The 17,954-nt window shown below is 43.2% G+C and overlaps 3 protein-coding genes across 3 annotated transcripts; all 3 read right to left on the reverse strand.

Moving 5' to 3' along the window:
- Nucleotides 1-1,621: 1,621 nt before the first annotated feature.
- Nucleotides 1,622-4,444, reverse strand: LOC129808589 (uncharacterized). Its single transcript, XM_055858371.1, has one exon. The coding sequence runs from the start codon at nt 4,442-4,444 to the stop codon at nt 1,622-1,624; it is 2,823 nt and encodes a 940-aa protein (XP_055714346.1).
- A 3,799-nt stretch (nt 4,445-8,243) lies between these two features.
- LOC129808590 (uncharacterized) lies at nt 8,244-11,066 on the reverse strand. Its single transcript, XM_055858372.1, has one exon. It carries the CDS (start codon nt 11,064-11,066, stop codon nt 8,244-8,246), a length of 2,823 nt encoding a protein of 940 aa, XP_055714347.1.
- Nucleotides 11,067-14,864: 3,798 nt separating this feature from the next.
- LOC129808591 (uncharacterized) lies at nt 14,865-17,687 on the reverse strand. The gene has a single exon (XM_055858373.1). The coding sequence runs from the start codon at nt 17,685-17,687 to the stop codon at nt 14,865-14,867; it is 2,823 nt and encodes a 940-aa protein (XP_055714348.1).
- Between the last annotated feature and the right edge of the window lie 267 nt (nt 17,688-17,954).

Below are 17,954 nucleotides of genomic sequence, written 5' to 3' on the forward strand. Positions count from 1 at the left end.
TAAAATTAATTAACGTGCTCCAATAATGCAAATTATGCGAGAAAAAATGCGTCCCATACTGCCCCATATCGGGGAGGTTTGGGACAAAGCGTCAAGTTAAATGTTTTATCTTCTCCAAGAAAACTAATTCGTTTTCCAAGTTCTATCGAGTACTTTTTATAAAATCAATACCCATAAGTATCCTATAGACCGCATAAAATTATGTTACGCTATCGCGATTTTAACTGCTCGAACTCCAAGAGAGAGCAGTTTTCACAATCGACTTTTTTTTCAACTTTACAAAACTCTAGCTGCTAAACGGTAAGAGATATTGACTTCCGGTCTTCGGTGACCCCCCACAATGTCAATACCTTCTATCGAACTAACTTCCCCAAATTACCCCCCACCCCTTCATGCGCTCCCTATCCCCCAAAAATAGGCAAAAAAAATTGTTTTTCTAATTTTAAAAATAATTAGCCCTGACGATTTCCTTCATTTTTGGATACGTTATGGAGGTAGTCCAGCTGAACATTTCGTCCTTAGACACCTATCACCGGAAAAACCGCCATTTTGAATTATTCAAGGTCAAAGGTCAACTACCCTAGAGGGCCTAATTTTCAACGGATTTGGACAAATTTGGATATTTTTGAAAGATCTTTTAATTCTGAACCCGACTGCATTGGTCACAACCGGTGATGGATCAGGAAAGTAACGGTAATAGTCCTATTTAAAAAAAACTGTTTTTCGCAATCTTCAGTCTTTTGACCCATTTAAAAAATCAACGGTAAGAGATATCAACTTCCGGTCTTCGGAGACCCCACCTCAAATGACATTACCTCGAACGTATTTTTTTTTTGTTTTCACCCCTCCCCCTTCATACGCTCTCTATCCCCCAAAAATAGGCAAAAAATGAGGTTTTACTAATTTTAAAAAAAAATTGGCCCTGACGATTTCCTTCATTTTTGGATATGTTATGGAGGTAGTCCAGCTGAACATTTCGTCCTTAGACACCTGTGGAGAATTACCTGTGGTAAACAATAATTTCTCTGTGATAGGATTCTGTGATATTTAATACCCTCTTCTTCCTGCCCAGTTTACCTATAAATATATTGTGGTGTTATAAATCTGTCAGGGACTGTGTGTTTCTTGGGCTTCCTTCTACCGTTTGTGATATTCACGTACCTGGAAATATATATTCCTTTACTAAATGTCTTTAACAGTGATCCGGAACGTAGGCGGCTGGATTTTCCAGAAGATGTTCCCTCAAAGACCGCCAAATGCCCTTCACCAAATCCACTGAGGCAGTGAAACACAATTATCACCTTCACCAATTATTTATTTCCACCAATTTCTCCACTACTAGACTGAACACAGTTTAACTCTACGTCACTGTCGTTTTTCTGTATTTTAATTTAATATTTTTATAATAATTCACAAAATAAACTTCTAATTTTCTCTCCTCACGTCTCTTTGCAAAAATCAAGTCTTACGTAATGCCCTGACAAGTTCCCGCTCATTCCCCTACTTTCTTTCCAGCTGATACTATTCACCACTTTTTCCTCTTTCTCTCTCCCTCCATGCATGTTCAAAATCCAACCGTCTTTTGTCTCTTATTGTTAAGAGGTCTTATAGAATGGAAATTCTATACATGCTCCCGGGGGAGGTTGTGACTCTGACATGTTGGAAGTTTGGCGACTTTAGTCACTGACCTGGTATAGGTTCCTGTCGGGGTTTTTATGTCGATGACTCTCACTTTCCCGTCTCCTCCAGTGTGAACTCCAACAACTCTTCCTGTTGTCCATTTGGTGGTTCCTATGGAAGCATCGTGCAAGATCACTATGTCATCCACCTTCAGGTTCTCTTTCTCCGTGTGCCATTTTGAGCGCTCTTGAAGTGTGTGCAAGTAGGATAGCCTCCACTTTCTCACAAAATCTTGTACAATCCGCTGACACAATTGCCATCTTGTCAAGTGGTTCATCCTCACGGATGCAAGATTTTCATCAGGCAGCTGAGTCGGTGGTGCCAAAAGCAAAAAATGACCCGGAGTCAATGGTTGTGGATCTCTGGGATCGTCCGACAGAATGGTGATCGGCCTACTATTCAACACGGCTTCGACCTGTGTGAGAATTGTATAAAATTCCTCATAATTTAGTCGTTGCTCGCCAATAACTTTCTTGAGATGAGTCTTTGCTGACTTCACTGCTGCTTCGACTAATCCGTTGAAGTGCGGAGAACGAGCCGGTTGAAAGTGCCAGGTGATGTTCTGGTGGATTGTTTGGTCTTGAATGGTTGGAGCTTCTTCTGCTAACAGACGTTGAAGTTCACGTGATGCTCCTAGGAAATTCCTTCCGTTATCTGAGAACACTTCTTTGCAAACTCCTCTACGTGAAGTGAATCGTCTGAAGCTGCTCATGAATGCTTCTGATGACAAACTGCTTACAATTTCCAGGTGGACTGCCTTGGTTGAGGTGCATACAAAGACAACTATGTCGATCCTTTGAGTGCGTCCACGGAACTCGGCGCCTGTTCTAATAAAGAATGGCCCGCAGCAATCAATGGCCACGCTGGAAAATGCCCTTACCAACGAAATTCGGTGTTTAGGCAAGTCTGCCATTATCTGGTTTTCTCGAGAAGTTTTGTGCACGAAGCACGCCTTGCATATGTGGACAACGTTTCTTGTGATATGACGTCCACCTATTGGCCAGTACCTTTTTCGACAATGAGCTAGCAATAGCTGTGGCCCGGGGTGCAATAGTGATAAGTGCATCTCTCGGATGATAAGCTTTGTCAAATCACTGCGTGGGAGAATTTTTGGATATTTGGTGTTGTAGTCATCATCCAGATGTCCCAATCTGCCACCGACCCTTAAAATTCTCTCCTCATCCAGAAACGGGGGCAACTTTTTCATTGCTGCGCTGTTGATGGTCACTGCTTTGTTGTTCATGAGATCTTGAATGAGCTCCGGAAAATGAGATTCTTGGTCCCATTTTATCAACTGATTCTCTGCCCAGACTAAGTCTGCTGCACTATGACTTGTGGGTTGATTCGGATGAGCTCCTGCATGACCTTTAGTCCTCAATGCTCTGAATCTCAAGAGTTGGCCAACTTTGCAAATTACCAAAAGAACTCTCTTCATTCTGGATAAGTTGCTTATTTTTGACATGAGGATAGTGAAAATGTAATTTCCTTCTGACTTGTTGACAGTGAGTGTAGCGACTGAAATGTCTTGTGACTCCTCGACTGCTGGTGGAACACTTTCCTTGCTTTCCCAAGCTAAATCACTCTCCTTTAACCAATGAGGGCCTTCCCAATACAATGATGAGTTATCCAACTCCATGGCTGTGGTTCCTCTTGAAATGAGGTCTGCCGGGTTTTCTTTTGTGGGAACGTGTCTCCAACATTCAACAGCTGTCAACTCTCTGATCGTTGTCACTCTATTTTTGGTAAAAACGTCTTGTTTGTTTGAAGCGGATGCAATTTGCGCAAGAACTACCTTGGCGTCTACCCAACAATAAACCTTGTTGATTTTCAGACTTTTTGCGACCTTTGCTAACAGTTTGGCCCCAAGTGTTGCTGCACAAAGTTCTAGCTTCGGGATTGTATTAGTTTTGATTGGCGCAACTTTCGACTTCGCCGTCAACATCTGACTTGAAATTCGTCCTGAGACATCCTTGGTGACATGGTACACTGCGGCTCCGTAGGCTAGGTTGGAGGCATCCGAGAACATGTGGAGCTGCTCTTCACAAACATTTTCGTTTTTCGATGTCCATCGAGATATTCTCATAGACGGAATGTGTTGTAGTGAGGCAATAAATTTTTTCCACTCTCGCAAAATATCTCCCTCAACCTCGGTATCCCAGTCAATCTCATTCTTCCAAAGATTCTGCAAGATTAACTTCGCGTTGATTGTGATGGGGGCTAGTAGTCCTAGCGGATCATAAATCCTTGCCACCACTCTCAGGATATTTCTCTTGGTTGTAACTAAATTCTCGACCATTGTATCGACTTGAAATGAAAAGGTGTCGTTTGACGGATTCCACATCAATCCTAGCGCTTTCACGCAGCCATCAGAGATTGAGACTTCCTTTGCCTCTGTGTTGCCTTCTTGCAATGTTTGAAGTACTGTCGGAGAGTTGGATTGCCACTTGGATAGCTTCATTTGAGCTTTGCCGAGAAGACTAATGAGATCTTTCTGCACCTCGATCGCTTCCTTTGTGGTCTCCACTGACAATAGACAGTCATCCACGTAAAAATTGTTCCGAAGAACTTCTGCTGCTCGTGGGTAATTTTCTCCTTCATCTTCTGCAAGTTTGATCAACGTCTTTGTGGCAAGATAGGGTGACGCAGCATTGCCAAAACACAAGGTCTTGAACCTGTAGTCCATGATTGGTTCACTTGGTGATGTTCGCCAAAGAAAACGTTGCAAATCTCTGTGATCCTCATTGAGTTGTACCTGCAAATACATTTTGACAATGTCACAGGATAGTGCAATCGGGAATCGTCTAAATCTCCACAAGATCTCTATCAACTCCGGTTGAACGACAGGCCCCACTTTGATAACATCGTTGAGACTTATGCCGGTCTCAGAAACAGATCCGCAGTTGAAAACGATCCTGACTTTGGTAGATGACGCGTTTTCTCAAACAACACAGTGATGTGTCATGTAATATGACTTAGCTTGAAGCTCGATCAGAGGCACTCTCTCTATGATTCCCAAACTCAGATACTCTTCAAAGATATTAGAGTACTCCTTGTATAGTTGAGGATTCTGTGAGAGCCTTCTCTCTAGGAAGTTCAGTTGCCTTGAAGCTCGCTTTCGGTTAGATCCGAGTTCACCGAAGTTTCCCTTCAAAGGTAGACGAACATTGTACTGACCGTTTTCCGATCTTTTTGTCGTACTTGAATATAATTCTTCCACTTCCCTATACTCGACCGTTTGTGGACATTCTTCTGAGAGTTCTTCGAGTTCCCAGAATTTCCTGAGGGTCTCATCGATGGTTTTCAGGGATATTGTGTGGCAAACGGGGGGAGTGTCTGCTGATTGTGCGCCATTAGGCTGCCATTTTCCGCAAACTACCCAACCGAAGACGGTATTTCTGAGTGATGGAATTCCTGGGCCCATTTTGTAAACTTCGTCCAGCATAATTTCGTCTTCGTGTGCTGCTCCGATGAGTAGGTCAATTGGCCTAGACACATGCCACTCTGAGTCAGCGAGCACGAATCCCGTGGGAACCCTTACATCCCGAGGGTTTATCTGAGATGTAGGCAAATTGGTGGAAATCTTTTGTGAAACCTGACATTGCAAAGAAATTTGCGTTCCTTCCTGAGGGATGAGGATTGCATTCACTTGATGCTTGAGGCTGCTTACTTGTCCTTGAAATCCTTCAACTTGAGTGTAAGGGGACTTTTGCAACTTCAATCTCAATCTCTGGCACAATTCGGTTGTCATCACAGAAATCTCGGATCCAAAATCCAAAAGGGCGCGACACACATGGACATTTTGTTGGGAATCCAGAATTCTTACACATGCTGTCTTCAAAATAGAGCGATGAATCTCACCATTGGCACTCTTGTTTGACGGAAGAAAGCTACTCAGCACGGCTGGCTTCTTCTGATCCTCGGAAACTGATTGAGGATTGTCTTGAGTAACCTTTGACGGGGGGTGGGAGAGAGCATCGTGAACCCAATAATTATGAGACTTATTGCAATGCTTGCAAGGAGGATAAGGGCATTTGTCTACAGCATGCTGGGATCTACTTTCTGATATACAATTCATGCAAAGATTTAAATTGTTAACAGTTTCGAGCCTTTTGGCTGCAGGAAATGACTTGAATTTACCGCATTTCCACAACTTATGTGCGGATTTCTTGCAAACGCTACATGACTCATGCTTTTGACTTGAATTTTCTTTAGAGATCGTGAGGGACTTTACAATTTTTTGTTTCTGAATTTGAACTTTTGAACCTGAACTATTTACATTACTAGTGTACGTGGATGGACATAAATCTAAAGCTTTACAACGTTTATTTAGAAATACCTTAAACTCGTCCCATGTTGGCACGTCTGACTGCTCCTGCGACCATAGCGTCTGTGTCTCGTGATCGAGTTTGCTCAGGACTTCGTAGATGATCCACGGATCTCGAGTGTTGACCTTCAAAGCGTCCATTGCGTTGATAGTCGTCGTGGAGACATCGTAGATATTCCTGAGATCATCGACGATAGGATTCTTCAGAGTAGGTAGGCTCTTGATGCGTTCGATGTGACCGTTTATGACCTTTTTCTTGCACTCAAATCGGTTTGTGATGGTTTCCCACGCTATGTCGTAGCTTTCATCACACATATCGAGATGATCAATGGCATCAAAGGCCTTTCCTGTCAACTTCGTCTTGAGATGGTGCAGCTTTTGCGTCTTTGACAGTTTCTTGTTGCTGTCCACCAGACTGATGAACATCTCTTTGAATGAACGCCACTGCGCATGCTCTCCGCTGAATGTGGGGATTTTCACTGGTTCGAGTTTCGAATACTTGGAATTCTCACTACCATCCATACGCTCTACGAGTTTTGAGAAGCCATCGAGAAGTTTGTCAATTCGTTCATCTTCAATGACGGTTGAATGGAAAAGATCTTTCTTTGCAGATTCATTGACCTTGATGTTGACAATCAGTTCAGTCAGTTTCTCTTCCGCTTCATCAATTTCCAATAGGAAATTATTTTGCTCCTCAATTTCCCTTTCGCGCTCTTCTTCTGATTCAGCTTGGTTAATGATTTCATCCTGTACCCTATTGTATCGAACCCTGATTCTGTCACAAATCTCCAAATTCGTCTCAAGGTACGCTCGAGCACCGTCTCTACTCAACAGACTTTCATCTTCATGGTAGCGGGATATGGCTGTCTTTACACTGGTAAGTTGCCCTTTATATGCGCTTCGACTCTTGATATTCGCCATCTTTGGAGCTGCTTCTTTGTCCTCTTCTTCGTGGAGTTCCTTTTCAATTCTGCTGGATACCCAGTGAATGGCCAAAGATTTTCTGCAGATATCCAAGATTTTTCTACAAGGCAATTGTCTTCAGAGTGCGAATGTCAACAGGCGAAACTGCGAGGTTCTCGTGGCTGATGCCGTGTGACTGAAGCCTCCTCGTTGGGGTCTCTTTTCCTTCGAAGGACCACTGATGTGGAGAATTACCTGTGGTAAACAATAATTTCTCTGTGATAGGATTCTGTGATATTTAATACCCTCTTCTTCCTGCCCAGTTTACCTATAAATATATTGTGGTGTTATAAATCTGTCAGGGACTGTGTGTTTCTTGGGCTTCCTTCTACCGTTTGTGATATTCACGTACCTGGAAATATATATTCCTTTACTAAATGTCTTTAACAGTGATCCGGAACGTAGGCCCACTGATGTGGAGAATTACCTGTGGTAAACAATAATTTCTCTGTGATAGGATTCTGTGATATTTAATACCCTCTTCTTCCTGCCCAGTTTACCTATAAATATATTGTGGTGTTATAAATCTGTCAGGGACTGTGTGTTTCTTGGGCTTCCTTCTACCGTTTGTGATATTCACGTACCTGGAAATATATATTCCTTTACTAAATGTCTTTAACAGTGATCCGGAACGTAGGCCCACTGATGTGGAGAATTACCTGTGGTAAACAATAATTTCTCTGTGATAGGATTCTGTGATATTTAATACCCTCTTCTTCCTGCCCAGTTTACCTACAAATATATTGTGGTGTTATAAATCTGTCAGGGACTGTGTGTTTCTTGGGCTTCCTTCTACCGTTTGTGATATTCACGTACCTGGAAATATATATTCCTTTACTAAATGTCTTTAACAGTGATCCGGAACGTAGGCGGCTGGATTTTCCAGAAGATGTTCCCTCAAAGACCGCCAAATGCCCTTCACCAAATCCACTGAGGCAGTGAAACACAATTATCACCTTCACCAATTATTTATTTCCACCAATTTCTCCACTACTAGACTGAACACAGTTTAACTCTACGTCACTGTCGTTTTTCTGTATTTTAATTTAATATTTTTATAATAATTCACAAAATAAACTTCTAATTTTCTCTCCTCACGTCTCTTTGCAAAAATCAAGTCTTACGTAATGCCCTGACAAGTTCCCGCTCATTCCCCTACTTTCTTTCCAGCTGATACTATTCACCACTTTTTCCTCTTTCTCTCTCCCTCCATGCATGTTCAAAATCCAACCGTCTTTTGTCTCTTATTGTTAAGAGGTCTTATAGAATGGAAATTCTATACATGCTCCCGGGGGAGGTTGTGACTCTGACATGTTGGAAGTTTGGCGACTTTAGTCACTGACCTGGTATAGGTTCCTGTCGGGGTTTTTATGTCGATGACTCTCACTTTCCCGTCTCCTCCAGTGTGAACTCCAACAACTCTTCCTGTTGTCCATTTGGTGGTTCCTATGGAAGCATCGTGCAAGATCACTATGTCATCCACCTTCAGGTTCTCTTTCTCCGTGTGCCATTTTGAGCGCTCTTGAAGTGTGTGCAAGTAGGATAGCCTCCACTTTCTCACAAAATCTTGTACAATCCGCTGACACAATTGCCATCTTGTCAAGTGGTTCATCCTCACGGATGCAAGATTTTCATCAGGCAGCTGAGTCGGTGGTGCCAAAAGCAAAAAATGACCCGGAGTCAATGGTTGTGGATCTCTGGGATCGTCCGACAGAATGGTGATCGGCCTACTATTCAACACGGCTTCGACCTGTGTGAGAATTGTATAAAATTCCTCATAATTTAGTCGTTGCTCGCCAATAACTTTCTTGAGATGAGTCTTTGCTGACTTCACTGCTGCTTCGACTAATCCGTTGAAGTGCGGAGAACGAGCCGGTTGAAAGTGCCAGGTGATGTTCTGGTGGATTGTTTGGTCTTGAATGGTTGGAGCTTCTTCTGCTAACAGACGTTGAAGTTCACGTGATGCTCCTAGGAAATTCCTTCCGTTATCTGAGAACACTTCTTTGCAAACTCCTCTACGTGAAGTGAATCGTCTGAAGCTGCTCATGAATGCTTCTGATGACAAACTGCTTACAATTTCCAGGTGGACTGCCTTGGTTGAGGTGCATACAAAGACAACTATGTCGATCCTTTGAGTGCGTCCACGGAACTCGGCGCCTGTTCTAATAAAGAATGGCCCGCAGCAATCAATGGCCACGCTGGAAAATGCCCTTACCAACGAAATTCGGTGTTTAGGCAAGTCTGCCATTATCTGGTTTTCTCGAGAAGTTTTGTGCACGAAGCACGCCTTGCATATGTGGACAACGTTTCTTGTGATATGACGTCCACCTATTGGCCAGTACCTTTTTCGACAATGAGCTAGCAATAGCTGTGGCCCGGGGTGCAATAGTGATAAGTGCATCTCTCGGATGATAAGCTTTGTCAAATCACTGCGTGGGAGAATTTTTGGATATTTGGTGTTGTAGTCATCATCCAGATGTCCCAATCTGCCACCGACCCTTAAAATTCTCTCCTCATCCAGAAACGGGGGCAACTTTTTCATTGCTGCGCTGTTGATGGTCACTGCTTTGTTGTTCATGAGATCTTGAATGAGCTCCGGAAAATGAGATTCTTGGTCCCATTTTATCAACTGATTCTCTGCCCAGACTAAGTCTGCTGCACTATGACTTGTGGGTTGATTCGGATGAGCTCCTGCATGACCTTTAGTCCTCAATGCTCTGAATCTCAAGAGTTGGCCAACTTTGCAAATTACCAAAAGAACTCTCTTCATTCTGGATAAGTTGCTTATTTTTGACATGAGGATAGTGAAAATGTAATTTCCTTCTGACTTGTTGACAGTGAGTGTAGCGACTGAAATGTCTTGTGACTCCTCGACTGCTGGTGGAACACTTTCCTTGCTTTCCCAAGCTAAATCACTCTCCTTTAACCAATGAGGGCCTTCCCAATACAATGATGAGTTATCCAACTCCATGGCTGTGGTTCCTCTTGAAATGAGGTCTGCCGGGTTTTCTTTTGTGGGAACGTGTCTCCAACATTCAACAGCTGTCAACTCTCTGATCGTTGTCACTCTATTTTTGGTAAAAACGTCTTGTTTGTTTGAAGCGGATGCAATTTGCGCAAGAACTACCTTGGCGTCTACCCAACAATAAACCTTGTTGATTTTCAGACTTTTTGCGACCTTTGCTAACAGTTTGGCCCCAAGTGTTGCTGCACAAAGTTCTAGCTTCGGGATTGTATTAGTTTTGATTGGCGCAACTTTCGACTTCGCCGTCAACATCTGACTTGAAATTCGTCCTGAGACATCCTTGGTGACATGGTACACTGCGGCTCCGTAGGCTAGGTTGGAGGCATCCGAGAACATGTGGAGCTGCTCTTCACAAACATTTTCGTTTTTCGATGTCCATCGAGATATTCTCATAGACGGAATGTGTTGTAGTGAGGCAATAAATTTTTTCCACTCTCGCAAAATATCTCCCTCAACCTCGGTATCCCAGTCAATCTCATTCTTCCAAAGATTCTGCAAGATTAACTTCGCGTTGATTGTGATGGGGGCTAGTAGTCCTAGCGGATCATAAATCCTTGCCACCACTCTCAGGATATTTCTCTTGGTTGTAACTAAATTCTCGACCATTGTATCGACTTGAAATGAAAAGGTGTCGTTTGACGGATTCCACATCAATCCTAGCGCTTTCACGCAGCCATCAGAGATTGAGACTTCCTTTGCCTCTGTGTTGCCTTCTTGCAATGTTTGAAGTACTGTCGGAGAGTTGGATTGCCACTTGGATAGCTTCATTTGAGCTTTGCCGAGAAGACTAATGAGATCTTTCTGCACCTCGATCGCTTCCTTTGTGGTCTCCACTGACAATAGACAGTCATCCACGTAAAAATTGTTCCGAAGAACTTCTGCTGCTCGTGGGTAATTTTCTCCTTCATCTTCTGCAAGTTTGATCAACGTCTTTGTGGCAAGATAGGGTGACGCAGCATTGCCAAAACACAAGGTCTTGAACCTGTAGTCCATGATTGGTTCACTTGGTGATGTTCGCCAAAGAAAACGTTGCAAATCTCTGTGATCCTCATTGAGTTGTACCTGCAAATACATTTTGACAATGTCACAGGATAGTGCAATCGGGAATCGTCTAAATCTCCACAAGATCTCTATCAACTCCGGTTGAACGACAGGCCCCACTTTGATAACATCGTTGAGACTTATGCCGGTCTCAGAAACAGATCCGCAGTTGAAAACGATCCTGACTTTGGTAGATGACGCGTTTTCTCAAACAACACAGTGATGTGTCATGTAATATGACTTAGCTTGAAGCTCGATCAGAGGCACTCTCTCTATGATTCCCAAACTCAGATACTCTTCAAAGATATTAGAGTACTCCTTGTATAGTTGAGGATTCTGTGAGAGCCTTCTCTCTAGGAAGTTCAGTTGCCTTGAAGCTCGCTTTCGGTTAGATCCGAGTTCACCGAAGTTTCCCTTCAAAGGTAGACGAACATTGTACTGACCGTTTTCCGATCTTTTTGTCGTACTTGAATATAATTCTTCCACTTCCCTATACTCGACCGTTTGTGGACATTCTTCTGAGAGTTCTTCGAGTTCCCAGAATTTCCTGAGGGTCTCATCGATGGTTTTCAGGGATATTGTGTGGCAAACGGGGGGAGTGTCTGCTGATTGTGCGCCATTAGGCTGCCATTTTCCGCAAACTACCCAACCGAAGACGGTATTTCTGAGTGATGGAATTCCTGGGCCCATTTTGTAAACTTCGTCCAGCATAATTTCGTCTTCGTGTGCTGCTCCGATGAGTAGGTCAATTGGCCTAGACACATGCCACTCTGAGTCAGCGAGCACGAATCCCGTGGGAACCCTTACATCCCGAGGGTTTATCTGAGATGTAGGCAAATTGGTGGAAATCTTTTGTGAAACCTGACATTGCAAAGAAATTTGCGTTCCTTCCTGAGGGATGAGGATTGCATTCACTTGATGCTTGAGGCTGCTTACTTGTCCTTGAAATCCTTCAACTTGAGTGTAAGGGGACTTTTGCAACTTCAATCTCAATCTCTGGCACAATTCGGTTGTCATCACAGAAATCTCGGATCCAAAATCCAAAAGGGCGCGACACACATGGACATTTTGTTGGGAATCCAGAATTCTTACACATGCTGTCTTCAAAATAGAGCGATGAATCTCACCATTGGCACTCTTGTTTGACGGAAGAAAGCTACTCAGCACGGCTGGCTTCTTCTGATCCTCGGAAACTGATTGAGGATTGTCTTGAGTAACCTTTGACGGGGGGTGGGAGAGAGCATCGTGAACCCAATAATTATGAGACTTATTGCAATGCTTGCAAGGAGGATAAGGGCATTTGTCTACAGCATGCTGGGATCTACTTTCTGATATACAATTCATGCAAAGATTTAAATTGTTAACAGTTTCGAGCCTTTTGGCTGCAGGAAATGACTTGAATTTACCGCATTTCCACAACTTATGTGCGGATTTCTTGCAAACGCTACATGACTCATGCTTTTGACTTGAATTTTCTTTAGAGATCGTGAGGGACTTTACAATTTTTTGTTTCTGAATTTGAACTTTTGAACCTGAACTATTTACATTACTAGTGTACGTGGATGGACATAAATCTAAAGCTTTACAACGTTTATTTAGAAATACCTTAAACTCGTCCCATGTTGGCACGTCTGACTGCTCCTGCGACCATAGCGTCTGTGTCTCGTGATCGAGTTTGCTCAGGACTTCGTAGATGATCCACGGATCTCGAGTGTTGACCTTCAAAGCGTCCATTGCGTTGATAGTCGTCGTGGAGACATCGTAGATATTCCTGAGATCATCGACGATAGGATTCTTCAGAGTAGGTAGGCTCTTGATGCGTTCGATGTGACCGTTTATGACCTTTTTCTTGCACTCAAATCGGTTTGTGATGGTTTCCCACGCTATGTCGTAGCTTTCATCACACATATCGAGATGATCAATGGCATCAAAGGCCTTTCCTGTCAACTTCGTCTTGAGATGGTGCAGCTTTTGCGTCTTTGACAGTTTCTTGTTGCTGTCCACCAGACTGATGAACATCTCTTTGAATGAACGCCACTGCGCATGCTCTCCGCTGAATGTGGGGATTTTCACTGGTTCGAGTTTCGAATACTTGGAATTCTCACTACCATCCATACGCTCTACGAGTTTTGAGAAGCCATCGAGAAGTTTGTCAATTCGTTCATCTTCAATGACGGTTGAATGGAAAAGATCTTTCTTTGCAGATTCATTGACCTTGATGTTGACAATCAGTTCAGTCAGTTTCTCTTCCGCTTCATCAATTTCCAATAGGAAATTATTTTGCTCCTCAATTTCCCTTTCGCGCTCTTCTTCTGATTCAGCTTGGTTAATGATTTCATCCTGTACCCTATTGTATCGAACCCTGATTCTGTCACAAATCTCCAAATTCGTCTCAAGGTACGCTCGAGCACCGTCTCTACTCAACAGACTTTCATCTTCATGGTAGCGGGATATGGCTGTCTTTACACTGGTAAGTTGCCCTTTATATGCGCTTCGACTCTTGATATTCGCCATCTTTGGAGCTGCTTCTTTGTCCTCTTCTTCGTGGAGTTCCTTTTCAATTCTGCTGGATACCCAGTGAATGGCCAAAGATTTTCTGCAGATATCCAAGATTTTTCTACAAGGCAATTGTCTTCAGAGTGCGAATGTCAACAGGCGAAACTGCGAGGTTCTCGTGGCTGATGCCGTGTGACTGAAGCCTCCTCGTTGGGGTCTCTTTTCCTTCGAAGGACCACTGATGTGGAGAATTACCTGTGGTAAACAATAATTTCTCTGTGATAGGATTCTGTGATATTTAATACCCTCTTCTTCCTGCCCAGTTTACCTATAAATATATTGTGGTGTTATAAATCTGTCAGGGACTGTGTGTTTCTTGGGCTTCCTTCTACCGTTTGTGATATTCACGTACCTGGAAATATATATTCCTTTACTAAATGTCTTTAACAGTGATCCGGAACGTAGGCCCACTGATGTGGAGAATTACCTGTGGTAAACAATAATTTCTCTGTGATAGGATTCTGTGATATTTAATACCCTCTTCTTCCTGCCCAGTTTACCTATAAATATATTGTGGTGTTATAAATCTGTCAGGGACTGTGTGTTTCTTGGGCTTCCTTCTACCGTTTGTGATATTCACGTACCTGGAAATATATATTCCTTTACTAAATGTCTTTAACAGTGATCCGGAACGTAGGCCCACTGATGTGGAGAATTACCTGTGGTAAACAATAATTTCTCTGTGATAGGATTCTGTGATATTTAATACCCTCTTCTTCCTGCCCAGTTTACCTACAAATATATTGTGGTGTTATAAATCTGTCAGGGACTGTGTGTTTCTTGGGCTTCCTTCTACCGTTTGTGATATTCACGTACCTGGAAATATATATTCCTTTACTAAATGTCTTTAACAGTGATCCGGAACGTAGGCGGCTGGATTTTCCAGAAGATGTTCCCTCAAAGACCGCCAAATGCCCTTCACCAAATCCACTGAGGCAGTGAAACACAATTATCACCTTCACCAATTATTTATTTCCACCAATTTCTCCACTACTAGACTGAACACAGTTTAACTCTACGTCACTGTCGTTTTTCTGTATTTTAATTTAATATTTTTATAATAATTCACAAAATAAACTTCTAATTTTCTCTCCTCACGTCTCTTTGCAAAAATCAAGTCTTACGTAATGCCCTGACAAGTTCCCGCTCATTCCCCTACTTTCTTTCAGCTGATACTATTCACCACTTTTTCCTCTTTCTCTCTCCCTCCATGCATGTTCAAAATCCAACCGTCTTTTGTCTCTTATTGTTAAGAGGTCTTATAGAATGGAAATTCTATACATGCTCCCGGGGGAGGTTGTGACTCTGACATGTTGGAAGTTTGGCGACTTTAGTCACTGACCTGGTATAGGTTCCTGTCGGGGTTTTTATGTCGATGACTCTCACTTTCCCGTCTCCTCCAGTGTGAACTCCAACAACTCTTCCTGTTGTCCATTTGGTGGTTCCTATGGAAGCATCGTGCAAGATCACTATGTCATCCACCTTCAGGTTCTCTTTCTCCGTGTGCCATTTTGAGCGCTCTTGAAGTGTGTGCAAGTAGGATAGCCTCCACTTTCTCACAAAATCTTGTACAATCCGCTGACACAATTGCCATCTTGTCAAGTGGTTCATCCTCACGGATGCAAGATTTTCATCAGGCAGCTGAGTCGGTGGTGCCAAAAGCAAAAAATGACCCGGAGTCAATGGTTGTGGATCTCTGGGATCGTCCGACAGAATGGTGATCGGCCTACTATTCAACACGGCTTCGACCTGTGTGAGAATTGTATAAAATTCCTCATAATTTAGTCGTTGCTCGCCAATAACTTTCTTGAGATGAGTCTTTGCTGACTTCACTGCTGCTTCGACTAATCCGTTGAAGTGCGGAGAACGAGCCGGTTGAAAGTGCCAGGTGATGTTCTGGTGGATTGTTTGGTCTTGAATGGTTGGAGCTTCTTCTGCTAACAGACGTTGAAGTTCACGTGATGCTCCTAGGAAATTCCTTCCGTTATCTGAGAACACTTCTTTGCAAACTCCTCTACGTGAAGTGAATCGTCTGAAGCTGCTCATGAATGCTTCTGATGACAAACTGCTTACAATTTCCAGGTGGACTGCCTTGGTTGAGGTGCATACAAAGACAACTATGTCGATCCTTTGAGTGCGTCCACGGAACTCGGCGCCTGTTCTAATAAAGAATGGCCCGCAGCAATCAATGGCCACGCTGGAAAATGCCCTTACCAACGAAATTCGGTGTTTAGGCAAGTCTGCCATTATCTGGTTTTCTCGAGAAGTTTTGTGCACGAAGCACGCCTTGCATATGTGGACAACGTTTCTTGTGATATGACGTCCACCTATTGGCCAGTACCTTTTTCGACAATGAGCTAGCAATAGCTGTGGCCCGGGGTGCAATAGTGATAAGTGCATCTCTCGGATGATAAGCTTTGTCAAATCACTGCGTGGGAGAATTTTTGGATATTTGGTGTTGTAGTCATCATCCAGATGTCCCAATCTGCCACCGACCCTTAAAATTCTCTCCTCATCCAGAAACGGGGGCAACTTTTTCATTGCTGCGCTGTTGATGGTCACTGCTTTGTTGTTCATGAGATCTTGAATGAGCTCCGGAAAATGAGATTCTTGGTCCCATTTTATCAACTGATTCTCTGCCCAGACTAAGTCTGCTGCACTATGACTTGTGGGTTGATTCGGATGAGCTCCTGCATGACCTTTAGTCCTCAATGCTCTGAATCTCAAGAGTTGGCCAACTTTGCAAATTACCAAAAGAACTCTCTTCATTCTGGATAAGTTGCTTATTTTTGACATGAGGATAGTGAAAATGTAATTTCCTTCTGACTTGTTGACAGTGAGTGTAGCGACTGAAATGTCTTGTGACTCCTCGACTGCTGGTGGAACACTTTCCTTGCTTTCCCAAGCTAAATCACTCTCCTTTAACCAATGAGGGCCTTCCCAATACAATGATGAGTTATCCAACTCCATGGCTGTGGTTCCTCTTGAAATGAGGTCTGCCGGGTTTTCTTTTGTGGGAACGTGTCTCCAACATTCAACAGCTGTCAACTCTCTGATCGTTGTCACTCTATTTTTGGTAAAAACGTCTTGTTTGTTTGAAGCGGATGCAATTTGCGCAAGAACTACCTTGGCGTCTACCCAACAATAAACCTTGTTGATTTTCAGACTTTTTGCGACCTTTGCTAACAGTTTGGCCCCAAGTGTTGCTGCACAAAGTTCTAGCTTCGGGATTGTATTAGTTTTGATTGGCGCAACTTTCGACTTCGCCGTCAACATCTGACTTGAAATTCGTCCTGAGACATCCTTGGTGACATGGTACACTGCGGCTCCGTAGGCTAGGTTGGAGGCATCCGAGAACATGTGGAGCTGCTCTTCACAAACATTTTCGTTTTTCGATGTCCATCGAGATATTCTCATAGACGGAATGTGTTGTAGTGAGGCAATAAATTTTTTCCACTCTCGCAAAATATCTCCCTCAACCTCGGTATCCCAGTCAATCTCATTCTTCCAAAGATTCTGCAAGATTAACTTCGCGTTGATTGTGATGGGGGCTAGTAGTCCTAGCGGATCATAAATCCTTGCCACCACTCTCAGGATATTTCTCTTGGTTGTAACTAAATTCTCGACCATTGTATCGACTTGAAATGAAAAGGTGTCGTTTGACGGATTCCACATCAATCCTAGCGCTTTCACGCAGCCATCAGAGATTGAGACTTCCTTTGCCTCTGTGTTGCCTTCTTGCAATGTTTGAAGTACTGTCGGAGAGTTGGATTGCCACTTGGATAGCTTCATTTGAGCTTTGCCGAGAAGACTAATGAGATCTTTCTGCACCTCGATCGCTTCCTTTGTGGTCTCCACTGACAATAGACAGTCATCCACGTAAAAATTGTTCCGAAGAACTTCTGCTGCTCGTGGGTAATTTTCTCCTTCATCTTCTGCAAGTTTGATCAACGTCTTTGTGGCAAGATAGGGTGACGCAGCATTGCCAAAACACAAGGTCTTGAACCTGTAGTCCATGATTGGTTCACTTGGTGATGTTCGCCAAAGAAAACGTTGCAAATCTCTGTGATCCTCATTGAGTTGTACCTGCAAATACATTTTGACAATGTCACAGGATAGTGCAATCGGGAATCGTCTAAATCTCCACAAGATCTCTATCAACTCCGGTTGAACGACAGGCCCCACTTTGATAACATCGTTGAGACTTATGCCGGTCTCAGAAACAGATCCGCAGTTGAAAACGATCCTGACTTTGGTAGATGACGCGTTTTCTCAAACAACACAGTGATGTGTCATGTAATATGACTTAGCTTGAAGCTCGATCAGAGGCACTCTCTCTATGATTCCCAAACTCAGATACTCTTC

The sequence above is a fragment of the Phlebotomus papatasi genome, chromosome 4 (assembly GCF_024763615.1).
Source record: "Phlebotomus papatasi isolate M1 chromosome 4, Ppap_2.1, whole genome shotgun sequence".
In the NCBI taxonomy this organism is placed as follows: Eukaryota; Metazoa; Arthropoda; class Insecta; order Diptera; family Psychodidae; genus Phlebotomus; species Phlebotomus papatasi.

What these genes read in the sequence shown, in the direction of transcription:
- LOC129808589 (XM_055858371.1), bottom strand. Translation starts at nt 4,444, where the DNA reads ATGTATTTGCAGGTACAACTCAATGAGGATCACAGAGATTTGCAACGT.
- LOC129808590 (XM_055858372.1), bottom strand. Translation starts at nt 11,066, where the DNA reads ATGTATTTGCAGGTACAACTCAATGAGGATCACAGAGATTTGCAACGT.
- LOC129808591 (XM_055858373.1), bottom strand. Translation starts at nt 17,687, where the DNA reads ATGTATTTGCAGGTACAACTCAATGAGGATCACAGAGATTTGCAACGT.